The sequence below is a fragment of the Dermacentor albipictus genome, chromosome 1, assembly GCF_038994185.2.
Source record: "Dermacentor albipictus isolate Rhodes 1998 colony chromosome 1, USDA_Dalb.pri_finalv2, whole genome shotgun sequence".
NCBI lineage: Eukaryota > Metazoa > Arthropoda > Arachnida > Ixodida > Ixodidae > Dermacentor > Dermacentor albipictus.
In genome coordinates this window covers 406,222,371-406,237,582 of record NC_091821.1, presented here as the reverse complement: position 1 = coordinate 406,237,582, position 15,212 = coordinate 406,222,371, and the positions used below count along the sequence as shown (strand labels likewise).

At 43.8% G+C, this 15,212-nt stretch overlaps 1 protein-coding gene across 1 annotated transcript in view; it reads right to left on the bottom strand.

The window, feature by feature from the left end:
* Positions 1-208: 208 nt before the first annotated feature.
* LOC135903536 (netrin-1-like) overlaps positions 209-15,212 on the bottom strand; it is a 186,154-nt gene continuing 171,150 nt past the window's right edge. The window contains exons 6-8 of the mRNA XM_065433845.2: positions 12,447-12,635; positions 6,600-6,719; positions 209-3,121 (exon numbers count right to left, since the gene is read on the bottom strand). Of these exons, the coding sequence (XP_065289917.2) occupies positions 3,006-3,121; positions 6,600-6,719; positions 12,447-12,635 (425 nt within the window). The 3' untranslated portion in view covers positions 209-3,005. The remainder of the gene's footprint in view (positions 3,122-6,599; positions 6,720-12,446; positions 12,636-15,212) is intronic.

Sequence of the window (15,212 nt, the reverse complement as noted above, 5' to 3'; positions counted from 1 at the left end):
GGCTGGAAGCTTGCAGCTGGTTGTCTCATTTTAGCATTCAAATATATTGGCTGAAAATTCAATATGTGGAGGTCACCGCCCTGCACCTTTCTACCTGAGTAGCACTGACAAAGACATAGTATAAGTCTCTTACCTTATTGCCAAGTAAGATGGATGAATATATAGTTCATCTGTGCAACTCTGGTAAAATAAAACATGACAGCCAGCATTTGTTTCATAAGTTTATATTCTTCACTCCTTCTCTCTTTTACTGTGGCACTTGAAACACAAATAAATGAATACGTGCAAGAAAAGAAACATGGCAGGTCATGTGTTTTTTATTCTAAGCAAAGATTTTCAAATCAGCAGTTTGGCACAACGAACGCTCTTGCACATCTTTACATTTGGCATCTTGTATAGAATAAAGGAATCCAGTGCTCAGACCAGAAATAAGGCATGCTTTTTGCTATCTAGTACAGTAAGCAAGCATTCAATTTATGTAGCTTTTTAGCTAAGTCATCCCATATCATTAGCCCCAAAGATGCACCTGAGCTACAAGTGACGCCACAAAGGAAGTTCCGTATTAGTTTAGTACACATGGTCTTTTTTTTTTTAAGTGCAGAGTAGATCCAATGGAAATAACAACCTCATTAGTATTCAAGTAGTAACTATTGCGACAATGTGACATCTAAATAACTGTCCTGTTGAAGGGTCTACATTGTTGTATATTCTTTAATTCAGAGCAAGAAAAACAAAGTACACCTGATGATGTTTAGCACAAATGTTCTCCTCCATATTAGTAACTACTGTACAGTGGTGTTTTTCATTTTATCGTTATTGACCTGCAGTCACCGCTTCAACACTAGTTTGCTTGCTTGTGCAATTTTCTAAAACCAAATTATTGTGGCTGCACTTCAGTGTAGTGCTAATTTTCTTACCCCTTTGTATTTTTTTTTCTGTTTGAGAGGAAATGCTTATGGTAAAAACAAGAAAATGCCAATCAGTATTGGTGGTAACATTGCCGCCTATCCATTGTCAAAAGGAAGTTACTAGCAAACTGATCACTGCTTGGTACTCACCACTGTGGTTCAGTGAAAGTGCTTTTTTTTCTACTGCTGAAAATGAGGCTGCGGATTTGATTCACAGCTGGTGCACGCACATTCTAACATGAACAAAATGTGAGATTGCTCACATACTTAAGGTGCCCATTAAGGAATGCCATGTGATCAAAATAAATTTGGAGCTCACCATTGCAGCATCCCTAATAGCACTTGTGTTGGCTGCTTTGGAACAGTAGAACATGCCCACCATTTTTTTGGTTGCCTGACACCTTCGATATAATTCGTTACAGTTGATCATGACGGCAAGTTGGGCCAGTTGGTTGGGATTCATAGTGAGGTTCGTTATAGCGCAGCGCAACACAAGGTTTTATGCCTTCTTTTGACCTTGTCTTGTGTTGCGCTCTAACGAACCTTACTATGAATCATTACAGTTGGCCAACATTGCACTTCAATTCCTCACAATTTCTTCGTATGTGTGTGTGTGTGTAGTCTGAATGTCTTAGATAGCATGAGTGTAGACAAAAAAAAATTGGTGTGATTGACATCTGTTATTGCAGCCTTCCGCACAAGTCAGTCAATGACAGCACATTGTCATGCCCCTTGACATGTTGAGATTTTGCTTAACAAATTCAACTTCCTCTTGCCAAGGTTTTGCTGTTGTTACTGCATGAACAGACTTCAGTATGACCAAGGTTCTGCCAGTAGCATGGTAGTGGTGATAGGAGAAGCACCAGCAAATTATATCTGCAGCGTTCACATCACTGTTAGGTTCACAGTTCAAGTTGGACAACCTTGGCTCATGTATGACTATCTAGATTGACTCACCAAAGTTGTGGCTAATACTAAAGACAACGCAATCACAAAAGTGACAGTGCAATGAGATTTGCACAGGCTCACGCATGCAGTGCTTGATTTAGCACGAGACAGCTTTGAGACTGTGCACTGTCTGGGTTGTAAAATTTGGTGGCGTATTTATTCCCATTCCCACTCGTCAAGCCACTTGAGTGTGGGTTGCAGTTTGTGATGTATTTTAGAGTGACTGTCAAATCTCTGCATGCATGTAGCATACCGTGTGATGTTACTGTCCGGACAGAACAAAAATTGCACGATTAAGTAGTACTCCTTTTTCTGTCCCTTTTCACCTCTGCCTCCCTTCTTTTTTTAAAATCTTTTATATGAGTAGAGTTCAGAGCAGCTGTGTTGTAGCAAGAAAGAGGAAGAAAGAACAACATTGCATGCTTTTGTTTTTCATTTTTTGATATTTTACAACTTTCTCCATGAGGTAGCAGTATGTTGTTGGAGGAAAACGGCAACGACAGTCTTGTCAAAGCTCCTATTGGTGGTATCGGTGGTCCAGTGATGTGTGTGCTTTCGGATAAATTTTACTATTCAAGACAAAGACCAAAACTGAGGTTGAATTCATTCCATAAATTGTGCCATACCTGTAATCATTACATGAACAATTTTTTTTTACTACACACAGGTTTTTCATTATTGTGCAGACATGTACAGCACTTAACACTGTGACTGAAGACTATTTTTCGCATGCCCTTTTATTGTCCTTGTGTAAAACATGCCTAATTACCTCGTACTTTTTTCCTAATAATGCTAGCAATGTTTCTGATCAGCTAACAGACAAAGAGTTCATGTGCAGCAGATATGTTTGCACTTATTAGTTTCAATACAATGACTACCAGTGGCCACACTCGTGCAAGCATCAAAGAAGATCCATGAGAGCGTGTTCAGTGCATAAACACATTTCTTTCACTTTATGATATGACAGTTCTCAGGTATCAGTTTGCATTGCTTGGCATTCATGAGTAGCAGCACAAACATTTTTTCTTTTCTTGTAAAGATGAACAAACAGAAAAATACCTTGACTAAGCAGTCTGGAGTACTTTGACATCAACTTCTTTTTCACTGATGGGATCTCAAGGTGTGTTTGAACATGGCTAGAGCTTACTATCAGGATGGCAAAGTGTCATCGTCTGCTACATCAAAGGACACGGTTTCATTGTGGTAAATGCTCATTAGACACTGTGTAAAGTGTGAGGGCTCCTCATAGCCTTCTTCAGACCATTCTGAAAACAAAAGAGAAGGTATTGCTTAGAACAGTAGCTTTTCCATGCTGAAATGGGGTATCATGTATTTAAATAGAACTTAAGTGCATTTACGAGTAAACTAAAAAAAAAGTTGGACTTCATTACACTATACAACACTAAGTACAAGGTGATTATGTATTAACACACACACTAAGGGAGATGTGTTAGCATATCACAAGCACTGATTACAGAGTTAATACATCATACACATGCTCCACATCATAACGAGACACATGCATCACACAGTCATTAGAACAGGGCTGTAGCCATAAAAAACATGCAATATGTTCACATGGTATGCTTTCCTAATGATCAAATAAATAAATAAAACAGTGCAGCAAATGACCAATGATGACAAGCTTTGTGTTGAAAACAAGCTTGGTGCTCATTTTTCTCTTTCTTTGGAGTGGGAGGATCTCGCTGACAAGTGATATGTGGATTTTTTGCTTTTTCTGCACAATTTAGCCCATTTTATACCGTCCCAAATTGGACACCATGAGTGTAAGAGCAAAAGGGTATTCGTGTAGCTGTGCATGTAGTTTTGAGTAGTGCACAAACAAATGCTTTCGCTGTATAACCTTGAACCTTCGATGTCTCCGGGCTCACAAAAGCTCATAGAAGCCAGCCAGTAGGTACACATGTATATGCCAACACATATGACAAACGACCTATATATAGTATATGTATACTTTCACAAATAATTGCAAGGTGACAACAGCCATGTCTGGCACAGCAATAGTTTGTAAGAACAACAAAGGATGTTACTCGTTTCCATTGTTTCACTTGTCTTCACTGGGAAGAATGGAATGGAGGTCCGTAGAAAGAGCACATACAACTCACATGACTAGTCAGGTTATGCACTGCCGGAGTATATATGTGGCATTCTTCACAAACAACAAGTGGAATGCAGGTGCAAAGTGGGCATGTTCGGCTGCATGACGAGAAAAAGAAAGCAGCTGCAAGAAGTAGGAAGGCCATACAAGCATATCACCATCCAATGTACTCATTTTTGTTGTTGCTTTTTTGTTTTTCTTCACAGTCCGACCAACCACCAGTGAATTCTGCTGTTACAGGCCAAGGTAGAAACAACTGCCTGCAAGCGCATCCAGATAGTGACACCAGAGAAAGAAATTGTTAGTAAAACAAAACCAGAGACATATCACATTTTTACCAGTGCATGCCTATTATCTCTTTGGCCAGTATGATAGCCTGAGTGCAACATTTGGCTGTAATCATAATACGGCTTGTGCAAGCTCCGTAACTCTGGTGCTGGTTAAAATGCCTTAAACCCTCTGATGCTTACAAAAGTCTTCAGTTGTTCACTCCTAATGATCAGTGTGCTACAAAACGCGCATTTAGCGTATGCATTGTAATCAAGGCCAGTACTTTCTTCCTTATTTATTCTTTCTATGGTAGCGGATTAAAATCCACACCTTTTCCACGCTGTCATGCAACAGAATGAAGTAATAGCCAACCATATTTTGAAATTTCGTCTGTTCTTCCGCAACAATTGCTCAGCAATTGGTCACACTCCCATCCCAAGCTGCCTCTGGAACACCTTTTACAACCTTGAGGTTACTTGTGATGTTCCCGAGATTCGCGTTCATACTTGTGCCTACCCTTTCGCACTTGCCTCGTTTGTCATGCCACTACTTCACCCCTGGATACTGCAACCATCATAATAGTTCAGTGCATGGTGCGCACGTTTCAGGCTGCATTGTGAGAGATTAAATTTTTTAGTCCTGGCTACGTGACCAGCAGGTTGCAGTCGCTTGAATCCCAGTAGTAGAGCGGAATTAGGAGGACCTAGGTTCGAACATGGTGATATATTTGTCTACAACGCTGCTTTCTGTCCCATGGTAATGTTCTCAGTTACACTCAAGTCGATAGTACTTCCGCTATCTGGCTGTCGTATCTAAAACGAAAGAGTGTTACAAAAGCAGGCTTCTCCTCATAAGGACTCTTGTTGTGGAGTAGCTGGCTTTGAGAAACGCTATCTCGAACGCTACGTATACGTGCTGGCTCTTTCGTGATAGGCATGTACAGCCTATTTATTGTACACGGACAATAAGAAAAGAAAACGTTGCAGCAATTTAATTCAATTACAAAAAATTACTTCCGCTCCTTCCCGGTTTGCGCGGTGCACTTCCAGCTTTTTTATGCAACTTTCCACAATTTCGTGCTTTTGGCTGGCACACGGAAGGCAATAATGTATGATAATGATCGCTGCACAAGAACATTTGACGTAATCTCAATAACACGCGACGTGCTTGGGGAAATTTTCCTGTGGCCGGGTTCGTTCCTAGAAAACAATCGGTCTGCGCGCACTGTCGGTCACGTGATCGAAATCTGAAGGCAGTACTGCAGAATGTTCTTGTGGCATATCTTAAGTGGTAAGGCATGAACTCCGAAACTTGGCTGTTTGGAACTCCCAGCAGCATTTTAATAAAAGAAAACGAAAGTCGTGTCCGGGACAGAACCGCAGTATTAGTATATATACATTACAATTACTGGCATCGCATAATACTCCTCTGGGTCCTTTTTGTTGTCCCCTTTTGTCTCTTCATTGAGATATTACGACTTTGATCAGAGACATTGTCGACATCTGACACAGGTGTTGTATTGAGAATCGATGCTGTGACGTGTTAATTCGAATTATCATTTATGTTTGCTTCTCTTGTATGGGTGGACCTCCCGTTATGGTTCACGCCCCTGTGACTCCTTTTTCTTTTATCAGTTTGTGGCGTTAAAGAAAAAAGAAAGAACATACCACTGCCTTTAATATCAAATAGAAAAATTCTCGAGTAGAAAGTTCTAAAACTGGTACAGCGCAACATAAAAAGGAAGAAACAAGCCGAGCCAGCCACATGAAAGCACACTGCGCTCTGTTGTTTCATCTGGCCGGCTCGGGTTGTTTCTTCCTTTTCATGTTGCGCTGTACCAGTTTTAGAATGAAATACCAACTGGCCCAATCCTCAACCCTAGCGAGTAGAAAGGCTACAACGTTCGTGATAAGGTTTACAGTGTCCAGGATAATTCAGCTGCGGGCACGCGGACGTACAAGACCCAGTCAGAATGAATATTAATATTGATTCGTTGTGTACAAATTCAGGGGTGAACATTCGGTATACGCATTTGCATTGCTGGAGCAACACTCCTACAGCCCACGTAAGCGTGTTAAACTGACCGAACGAATACGAGTACGAATTTTCACGTATATATGCCGATAGCCGAAGGATATCAGCGTTGCACTGAGGCTGTCACGCTGAACAAGTCTTTGGTCTGGACGATGCATCGTCAAGACAGATCAGTGCAGATGAAAGCCCCAAGACGATATGGCGCGCGCGCGTCTTCGCATTCCGCTTGGGCCTTTGCAAAAAAAAAAAAAAAAAATCTGGTCGGTTGGCGGAGTGCGCGGTTCTCGTTCAGCCCAGCTACGTTCAATTCTTGCACCTGCCTTTCCTTTGCCGCCTTTGAAACTTTCGCAGCCTCCTTCCCCACTCATCCTTCCAGTCGATGACGATGCTGTTCTTGTCCGCCGTGAGTCCCGGCTGGCCGTCATGTATCTCTTCGTTACCTGCAAAGGAGATGGAAAGAAATAACGTTTGTTAGTCTCGTAGGAACTATTAAGGCACCATTACGGGCCTCCTTGTTGGCTCGGGCATTCTGGCCCAGCACATTCTTGATGTGCTGCACCAGAAGCGGCCTCCATAGTTTTTCCTAGCTTTCGTAGGCGAGTGGTGCGCTCCTCCCAGCTGCTGGGACACTTAATGGGTAGTATTTTCGAAAATATTATGTTTCTGGAGGTGGAGGTGGCGGGGCACTCCCACTAGGTGTACATGTTTATTCCGTGGATAGGTTCCGCGGTTTTTAAAAGTCTGGGAGCCTGGATTCCTTTTACTATATGTATAGTGCCTATACATGTATAGTGCGGGGCCAGTAATGTGTGGATTTGTGCTTATCGTAAAATTGAGGCGTCCTCTTTCGAATACGTGTAGAATGGTGCGTTGAGAAGTTGATGCTGCCCTCCGTGACTTCGAAATCAGCAGCCTTGCTTTCCGCTGCATCTTTCGTTCTTTTATGGGATTGCAAGTGTCGTCGACAGGCCAGAAGGATCGGAGAAGACGTCAAATGATCGAGTGGTCATCAATTGCCGCCACTTCGCACTATCGTAATATGTTAATAGTGCACGAATCGTCTGAGATGGGTCGACAAAAATGTACTGAACAAAGTCTGAAAGAAGCAAAGATACCACAGGAGGCGCATTTTCTAAAATTTCATTTAATTTCCCATTCACCCCATTCACCTTCAGCGTTATCGCTGGGATCGGCCACTCGTCGCGTCGTGGATTAAAAAAAAATGGGAAGTGAAGTGGCACGTTATAAAATACGGGCCGAGGTTTTTGTATAAAAGGGCATGTGCACTGTAATTCGACTCATTTGTTAAAATACAAACAAAAGGTAAGCCAAATGTCGGCGTTAAGGAAGACATGATCAACGTAATCATGGTTCAAAATGATTCGATGATTAAATTTATTTCATCTCTCTATTCTGCATCTTTCTCTCTCTTTCTATCTCTTTCTCACGTTCATTATTTACTAATTTCGCATCTTATTCGTGTCGTATTTCACGAGCGATTTCGTCGGACTTCTCTTCTTTAGCGTCGACGCTTAGTCTTGACCCTATCTTTTTTTACCGAGCGGGCCGAGCCGGAGTGGGCCGGTCCTGGAGATATTGCAAGGTGGGTATTTTTTTTATTAAGTGACACTAATTATGCTCGCACCGTTAACTTTACTTACTCTGCAACTTATTGCCACTTGTGAGCACGTACCGCCGAAGCCACTTTCCAGACACCATTGCCTCTCGCGAGCCCTGCCTAGTCCAAGCGAACGCGCTCCATTTCCGAATCGTGTGTTGTACGGCGGCTTTGCCTCAACATATCTGTCTCTGCGACGGTGCACCCTTTACAGCGGTATAGTGCACTGTGGCTAAGCTTTTACTATATTGACGCTAATTAAGCCCGGACCGTTAATTTTACCTATTTTTACGACTAATTATTTCTTCTTGTCTCGTTGAGACCTGCATGTTGTTACTTCTTGAGACTCGCTACGATGCTCTGGGGATGCAAAAGGGCCGTTTTTTTCTGGAAGTGGTTACAAGATACCCAGATACGCCAAAACAGTGTGAAGTCAGCTAAAAAGACCTCGCGTTTCAAAAAATTTCGGCAGAACTCATTTCACGATGATGTCGAAATGCGTGCGATTAGCATTGAAGCAATGTAGTGTTACACGGCATTGCCCCTGCAGACACGCCTTATGTGTGAGGCGTGCACGCAACAAGGTTCCTCTCTCGCGTTTCTGAACACGCCGCAGCATCTAGTGGCCCCACCGCGAAGCCCCTGCCTAGCGCATATGTGAATGTATGATCATACAAGACTGTCACAGTACATATAGGGCAGGTTCGATTCCTTCCAGCACCGGATAAAATCTTTGTTATTTGTCGTTGAAGAGTGGCACATACCCAATGCCACATACCCAGTGACACCTACCCAGTGGCGCATACCTAGTGACCTAAGTTTCAATTAAATTCTGGGGTTTTACGTGCCAGAACCACGATATGATTATGAGGCACGCAGTGGCGGGGAAACCCGGATTAATTTTGAACACCCGGGGTTTCTGCGACGGGCACCTAATGCGCTGTACACGGGCGTTGTTGAAGATCTTACCCATCGAAATGCGGTCCCCGTGGCCGTGATTCGATCCTGCGCTCCCCAGGCTAAGCAGCGTAACGCCAAAGCCATTACGCCACCACGGCGGGTGAGCCAAGTTGACGTCGAAGATGTTCAGTGAAGAACAGCACATACCCAGTGGCACATAACAAGTCACCCAAGTTGACGTGAAATAAGTTCATTAAAGAGTGGCAAATACCTACTGGAACGTTCCAAGTGATCCAAGTGAGCGTGACAGAGGTTCATCTAAGATAAACGGCTACTCAGGCGGTTAATTTCGAGCCCTGTCGCTTCAGCGCAGCTACTCTATACTGTTCCCATTAGACCATGGACTATTCAGGGATCCAAGTTTGCGGGAAAACGGTTAGCCAGGCAGAGAGTCCCCTGAAAATTCCTGAAGCTCCCAAAGAATACTAATCGCATAAAAATTACAAGAGCAGTACGAAATCAATTGTGCTTACAAATAGGGAAGGCGTACTATACTGTACTTTCGGTATGTATAGTTGGGTTCATGTCGACAGAACATAGGCGATTCACTTGTTCGCACCGGGGTCACTTCATGCCAAAGGCGCTCAACGTTGAGTTCGAACGTCTCTGACTTGATGAAAAAATGGCAAGGGGGCAGAATATTGTTCACGCTTATGGTTTGGGAAGTGTATCCAAAATTTGCTTTTACATGATTGTGCTTTTCTTTCAATGCAGGAGTACAATTTTATCTCCAAGATCATTGGTAAAACATGGTCCCGCAGAGAAATCCAAATCCTTGGTGTCATTGTTTTCAAGCCAACGAACAATGACACCAAGGACAATGGAGGAGAAATTATCGGCCCTTCTTAATTTCACTCAAGAAATGATAAACAAATGGAAATGAAGAAACAACTGTCCGCAGGTAGGATACGAACCCACGTATTCGCATCACGCGTGCGATGTTCTTGCCAATTGAGCTACAGCCAGCGCCGCTTCCTGTACGCTTTCTGTGGTACTTTTTCTAATTTATATATATATATATATATATATATATATATATATATATATATATATGTTTCATTCAGTTTTACCGCTCTTTCTCTATGAATGTATTATTCACCGTCACTACCACGACGTCACTATATATATATACATACACATATATATATATATATATATATATATATATATATATATATATATATATATATATATATATATATATATATATATATATATATATACGTGTGTGTGTGTGAGTGTAGAGAGAGAAAGAAAAAAAGGGGGGGGATGATGAGGAAGGCAGGGAGGTTAACTGGACGAGATAAGAGATTCTGGTTTCCTACCCTGCATTAGGGTAAGGGTAAGAGGAAACTTAAGACAGAAATGAAACTCATGGACTGCTTCTCACGCTGCCCGGCAACTGCAGCTAATGCTAACGTATTGTTTTCCTTGGGAGCGTTGTCACCCGCCGTGGTTGCTCAGTGGCTGTGGTGTTGGGCTTCTGAGCACGAGGTCGTGGGATCGAGTCCCGGTCGCGGCGGCCGCATTCCGATGGGGGTGAAATGTGAAAACACCCGTGTGCTTAGATTTAGGTGCACATTAAAGAACGCCAGGTGGTCGAAATTTCCGGAGTCTTCCACTACGGCGTGCCTCATAGTCAGAAAGTGCTTTTGGCACTTTAAACCCCATATTTTTGGGGGGAACGCTGGCGGCGAACGCTATGCACGAAGGAGAGCTTTGTAGTTTCGTTTCACAGCGAAGCTGTATATGGCTAGTTTCTGATGAAAAATGTGTCCATGGGCGAGAGCCTTGTAGAATGGAAATAATATATATAGTTGTCCAACTGTTTCCGCGCGATGTTATCAGTCGGGACGGTCGCTCTGAATGTTATCATCTTATCGACCATGTTATGACGCATGACCTTCATGGCGATATCTAAAACGTGGGATGGCAGCGCTCCTTTGCTCTCATTGGAGGGTCGAAAAGTGTAATAAAACGCAATAGTAATAATAATATATGGGGTTTTACGTGCCAAAACCACTTTCTGATTATGAGGCACGCCGTAGTGGGGGACTCCGGAAATTTGGACCACCTCGGGTTCTTTAACGTGCACCTAAATCTAAGTACACGGGTGTTTTCGCATTTCGCCCCCATCGAAATGCGGCCGCCGTGGCCGGGATTCGATCCCGCGACCTCGTGCTCAGCAGCCTAACACCATAGCCACTGAGCAACCACGGCGGGTGTATAAAACGCAATAGTGCACCCAGCAATTGTCGACTGTAATGTCGATCTAGCGGGCCACGACGGTAAGTGGATTGTATCCTTCCTGTTGGAACGGTGCTACACCGATGTCAGTGTGCCGACCACGCGTCACCGGTCGTGTATAGACTTGACGTTTGGCAAGAACGTGTCTGGCATAGCAGTATAACCGATCGCGGTGTAGCACAGCGACCACAAAGGTATCGTCACTGTGGCAACGAATGAGACAAAATAAAGAGAGAAACCATGAGGTCACTTGTATGTGTCTTTATTTAATCAATATAGCAACCATATAAAACAATATAGTTGTGAATATAGTTATTCCAATACAGCTTTGTTGGTTGGTTATCCTTCTTCACAGAGTAGAAGGGCGCTAAAAATTTTGATGGTGTTTGAAGGAAACGAGAGGGCCACGCCGCTCTTACTTTCAGACAGACCTCAAAGAGCTGGAATATCACGTTAAAAGGGGTTTGTGTTTGTGTTTCAGCATATACCAGAATTATGCTTTCTCGTATGTTCAAATTACAATCCGACGCTATCATGTCTGTAGGTTGTGTGCAAGTCGTACTTTACGAATTTTCTGACGCATTTTACTTTCAGAAATTCAGTTAGTTCAGCAACGCCTATGCGCCACGCGGAGGCACTGCGTGGTTCGGGATTATTTTCTCTGCCACGGACGCCGACGCCTACGCCGACACCGAATTTTTTGCGACACGGGGCCCTTAACGCTATCGCGGCAATAGTGACGGTTGCACGTCGTTCCCTTCAACGTAACAGTAAACTGAAAATTTCGTCAAACGGGAGGGTTCGAAACCACGATACACAATCTAAAAACAGTTGCACCCTTTGGGGTGCATATTTGCCACACAACAATAATCGTCATCTGCCTTGCCCGCATTTCATTCCTTTAACGCTGCGAGCCCGGTACTTCCGAGTCACGAACGGCATGCGCGTTATCAGCATGGCAGGGCGTTCTCGACAGGAAAGTAACGAGCGCAGCGTTTTCAAGAAAGGAGATGTGGGCAAGACAGATGACGATTACTATTGTGGCAAATATTTAACTCAAGAGGTGTAAACTTTTTTTTAAAGTGTAGCGTTTGCGTCTAGCACGCCGATAACGTCCAATGAGATAGATAGATAGATAGATAGATAGATAGATAGATAGATAGATAGATAGATAGATAGATAGATAGATAGATAGATAGATAGATAGATAGATAGAGATAGATAGATAGATAGATAGATAGATAGATAGATAGATAGATAGATAGATAGATAGATAGATAGATAGATAGATAGATAGATAGATAGATAGATAGATAGATAGATAGATAGTGTAAGCCCTCACCCAGAATGAGGTAGCTGCTCTTGAGCCTCAGTTTTGGGCACTTGCAGGCCAGGTCGGCCATCGGCACCCAAAGGAAGTCGTTGCCGCGCCGCACCTTGGACGGGCCGTACTTGAAGATGTCCACCACCTGGATGTTGAACCGCACCCAGCTGCCCACCGTCTCTCGGGACAGCACATTGGCCTGGATGGCTGCGTCAGCAACAGTGACAGAAGAACACGATCACGTGTGATTGAAATCATCGCTCTTCCATCTATATACGATCGGACCGTGATTTGCAGCAGACAGCTCGCCTTCGTTAAGAGACCTTTGGCTCGGTTGACGGAAATGTCACCATGCTTTTACAGCGAACCTGTTAAGGGCTACTTTCCCCACTATCGTGTTCGGGTGTCGAAAAAAATTCCGAAGATGCTGAAATGCCGGGCCGACCCGCGGCGGAGGTGAAGCAGGTGTTAAGCACTCCCCATACGTGGGCCGATCCCGAAGATAGTGCAATGCCATGCCAACCCGCGGCGGAGGTGCAGTTCACCATTAAGGGGCCCACATACACAGCTTCGCTGGTCGTCCTTCTTCGCATAGTGGAAGAGCACTGAGTTCCTCCCAACGCAAAACTATTGAGGACGAGAACATGTTCAAGTAGGAAATTATAACTTGTACGGGACGTCATGGTAGCCCATATTGGAGCCCAATTCATTGATTTCACCGAGCTTCTTGAGATGAGCCGGCTATTAAGGTTCGAATAAGAGGCAGGTGTTTGCCCTGCTTCTAGTGCTCCAACATGGCGGGCGCCGCAGCATCAGTCCAAGGTATATCAACCGGTAGGCTTAGACTTAATAACCACAGTTTCTCTTGAGCTGTCATTCTAGTGTGATTGTAAGAATTAATCATAGCACATCAGTAGTCCGCTGTTGTTCCTCAAAGCTGAAAAGAAAAGGGAGAAGAGAAGTGCGATCGACAACGACTCGCCTTCGAAGCGAAGTTGGTGAGCGGAGCATGGAGAAGTAGTGACAGAAAAAAAAAGAATGATAGAAAATAACGAAAGGTGCTTGCCAATTCGACATATGAGAAAATTATTTAGTCTTTGTCCATATCTAAGCCATCAGATGGGACATCACCAAATGATCGAGTTCAGTGCCTACATACTGGTATGTGTCTAAATAATTAATTCGTTGCGGCTTCGAAAACATCACTTGCACACACCTATACCTAGCCCAGTCCGCCTTCTTTGGAGCATTCACCACTATATAAGGCGAACGACAGACCACGTTCTCACATAATATTCGTGCTGCTGGCTATAGGCCTGTGCCACGAAGTTGATAAAATCTTGTTTTGAGGCCTTCTTGGCATTCATTTAGGCGTTTGTGAATTCCCGGTGTATCTTTAAAAAAATGTACGTTCAGAGAAGAAATTAAAACGTCAGATGACTCGGTTTTATCACTTTAGGTTGCCATAAGTGTTGTGCCTAGCTACTCTGTTTAAGAGAGGCGCACATGGGCCATAGCTTCGCTTGCATGTGCTTATCACGTGTAAGAAAGAATTTACCCATTCTGCAATGAACAAAGTCCCTCTCTCTCTTTGATTCTTTGTAAGTGGGTAGTCAGTGTCCAAATCTCCCCACATTTATGCAGACTATAGGTTCGATTTATCGTAACGAAAGTGGGAAAAGCTCCTTTTCCTGATAGCCTGGCGGTGGCGCAATGGAAACGTTTTTGCATCCTGCTTATATGGGCGGTACAAATAAGCTTTTATATAGAAGTACTATTGCGTTCAGTGCGAGCTACAACGCGCGACCGCTTTGGCACGCGCTTTCGCCCTGTAGTTGATACTAAATGCGATAGCAGTTAAGACTGATGAGATTGTTTTTTTTGTTTTTTTCTCTTCTTTATTTTTTTCAAGTAATGTGCATTCATTTACGTTGGAACAATAGCAGAAAAGACGAAAGCGGAACTTTGTTTATATGAATGTAGCACCTAAGCGGCAGGTACACATCACCGGTGTTTCGTCACGTGTTTTAAGCTATAGATGCGCGTGTCACGACCGTGTTCTTTTATTTTTTTTTGTATAAAATGTAATCGAAACTTGCTGCATGAAGAAAAAAGTATAGTTAAATTCTGAGGGTATTACGTGACAGAGACATGATCCGATTACGAGGCACGACGTGGAGGGGGGGGGGGAGGGGGCTCCTGATTAATTTTGACCACCTATGCTTCCTTAACGTACACCTAAGTACACGAGTATTTTCCCATGTCACCCCCATCGGAACGCGGCCGCCGCGGTCGGGATCGCACCCGCGATCTCGAGCGCAGCAGTGCAACGCTATAGCCACTGAGCTACCGCGGTGTGCCTATGGATGAAATCCTTGATTCCTTTAGAACCAGTGTGTACTCCTTACTTACAGATAAACCGTTAACGAGTTTTGAGCAGGCGCTGTTAAATTTATTCAGCCGGTGCGAACTTTCGTGTTTGCGCTTTTTTCTTGCATATGTTAAACTCACGCTCACGACGACAAACGCTCTTCGATATTGCCGAAGCGTATTTTACCGATGCAGCTTATTGTTTATTCCTTTTCGGCGTCCCTTTCACTCAAGGGAGCCGGACCGTTGCCGCTGCCAGTGGTCGAAGCGATGACCTCGATCGTGCACATGCTCCCCGCACACCCTGCAGCAGCGCCACCTGTGGGCACACAGAGGCGGCGGCACGCACACTTATCGTCGGGCGCGTGCGCGCATGCCGGCGCAGTGAGCGAACCGTCAACTTGTACTGCTCGA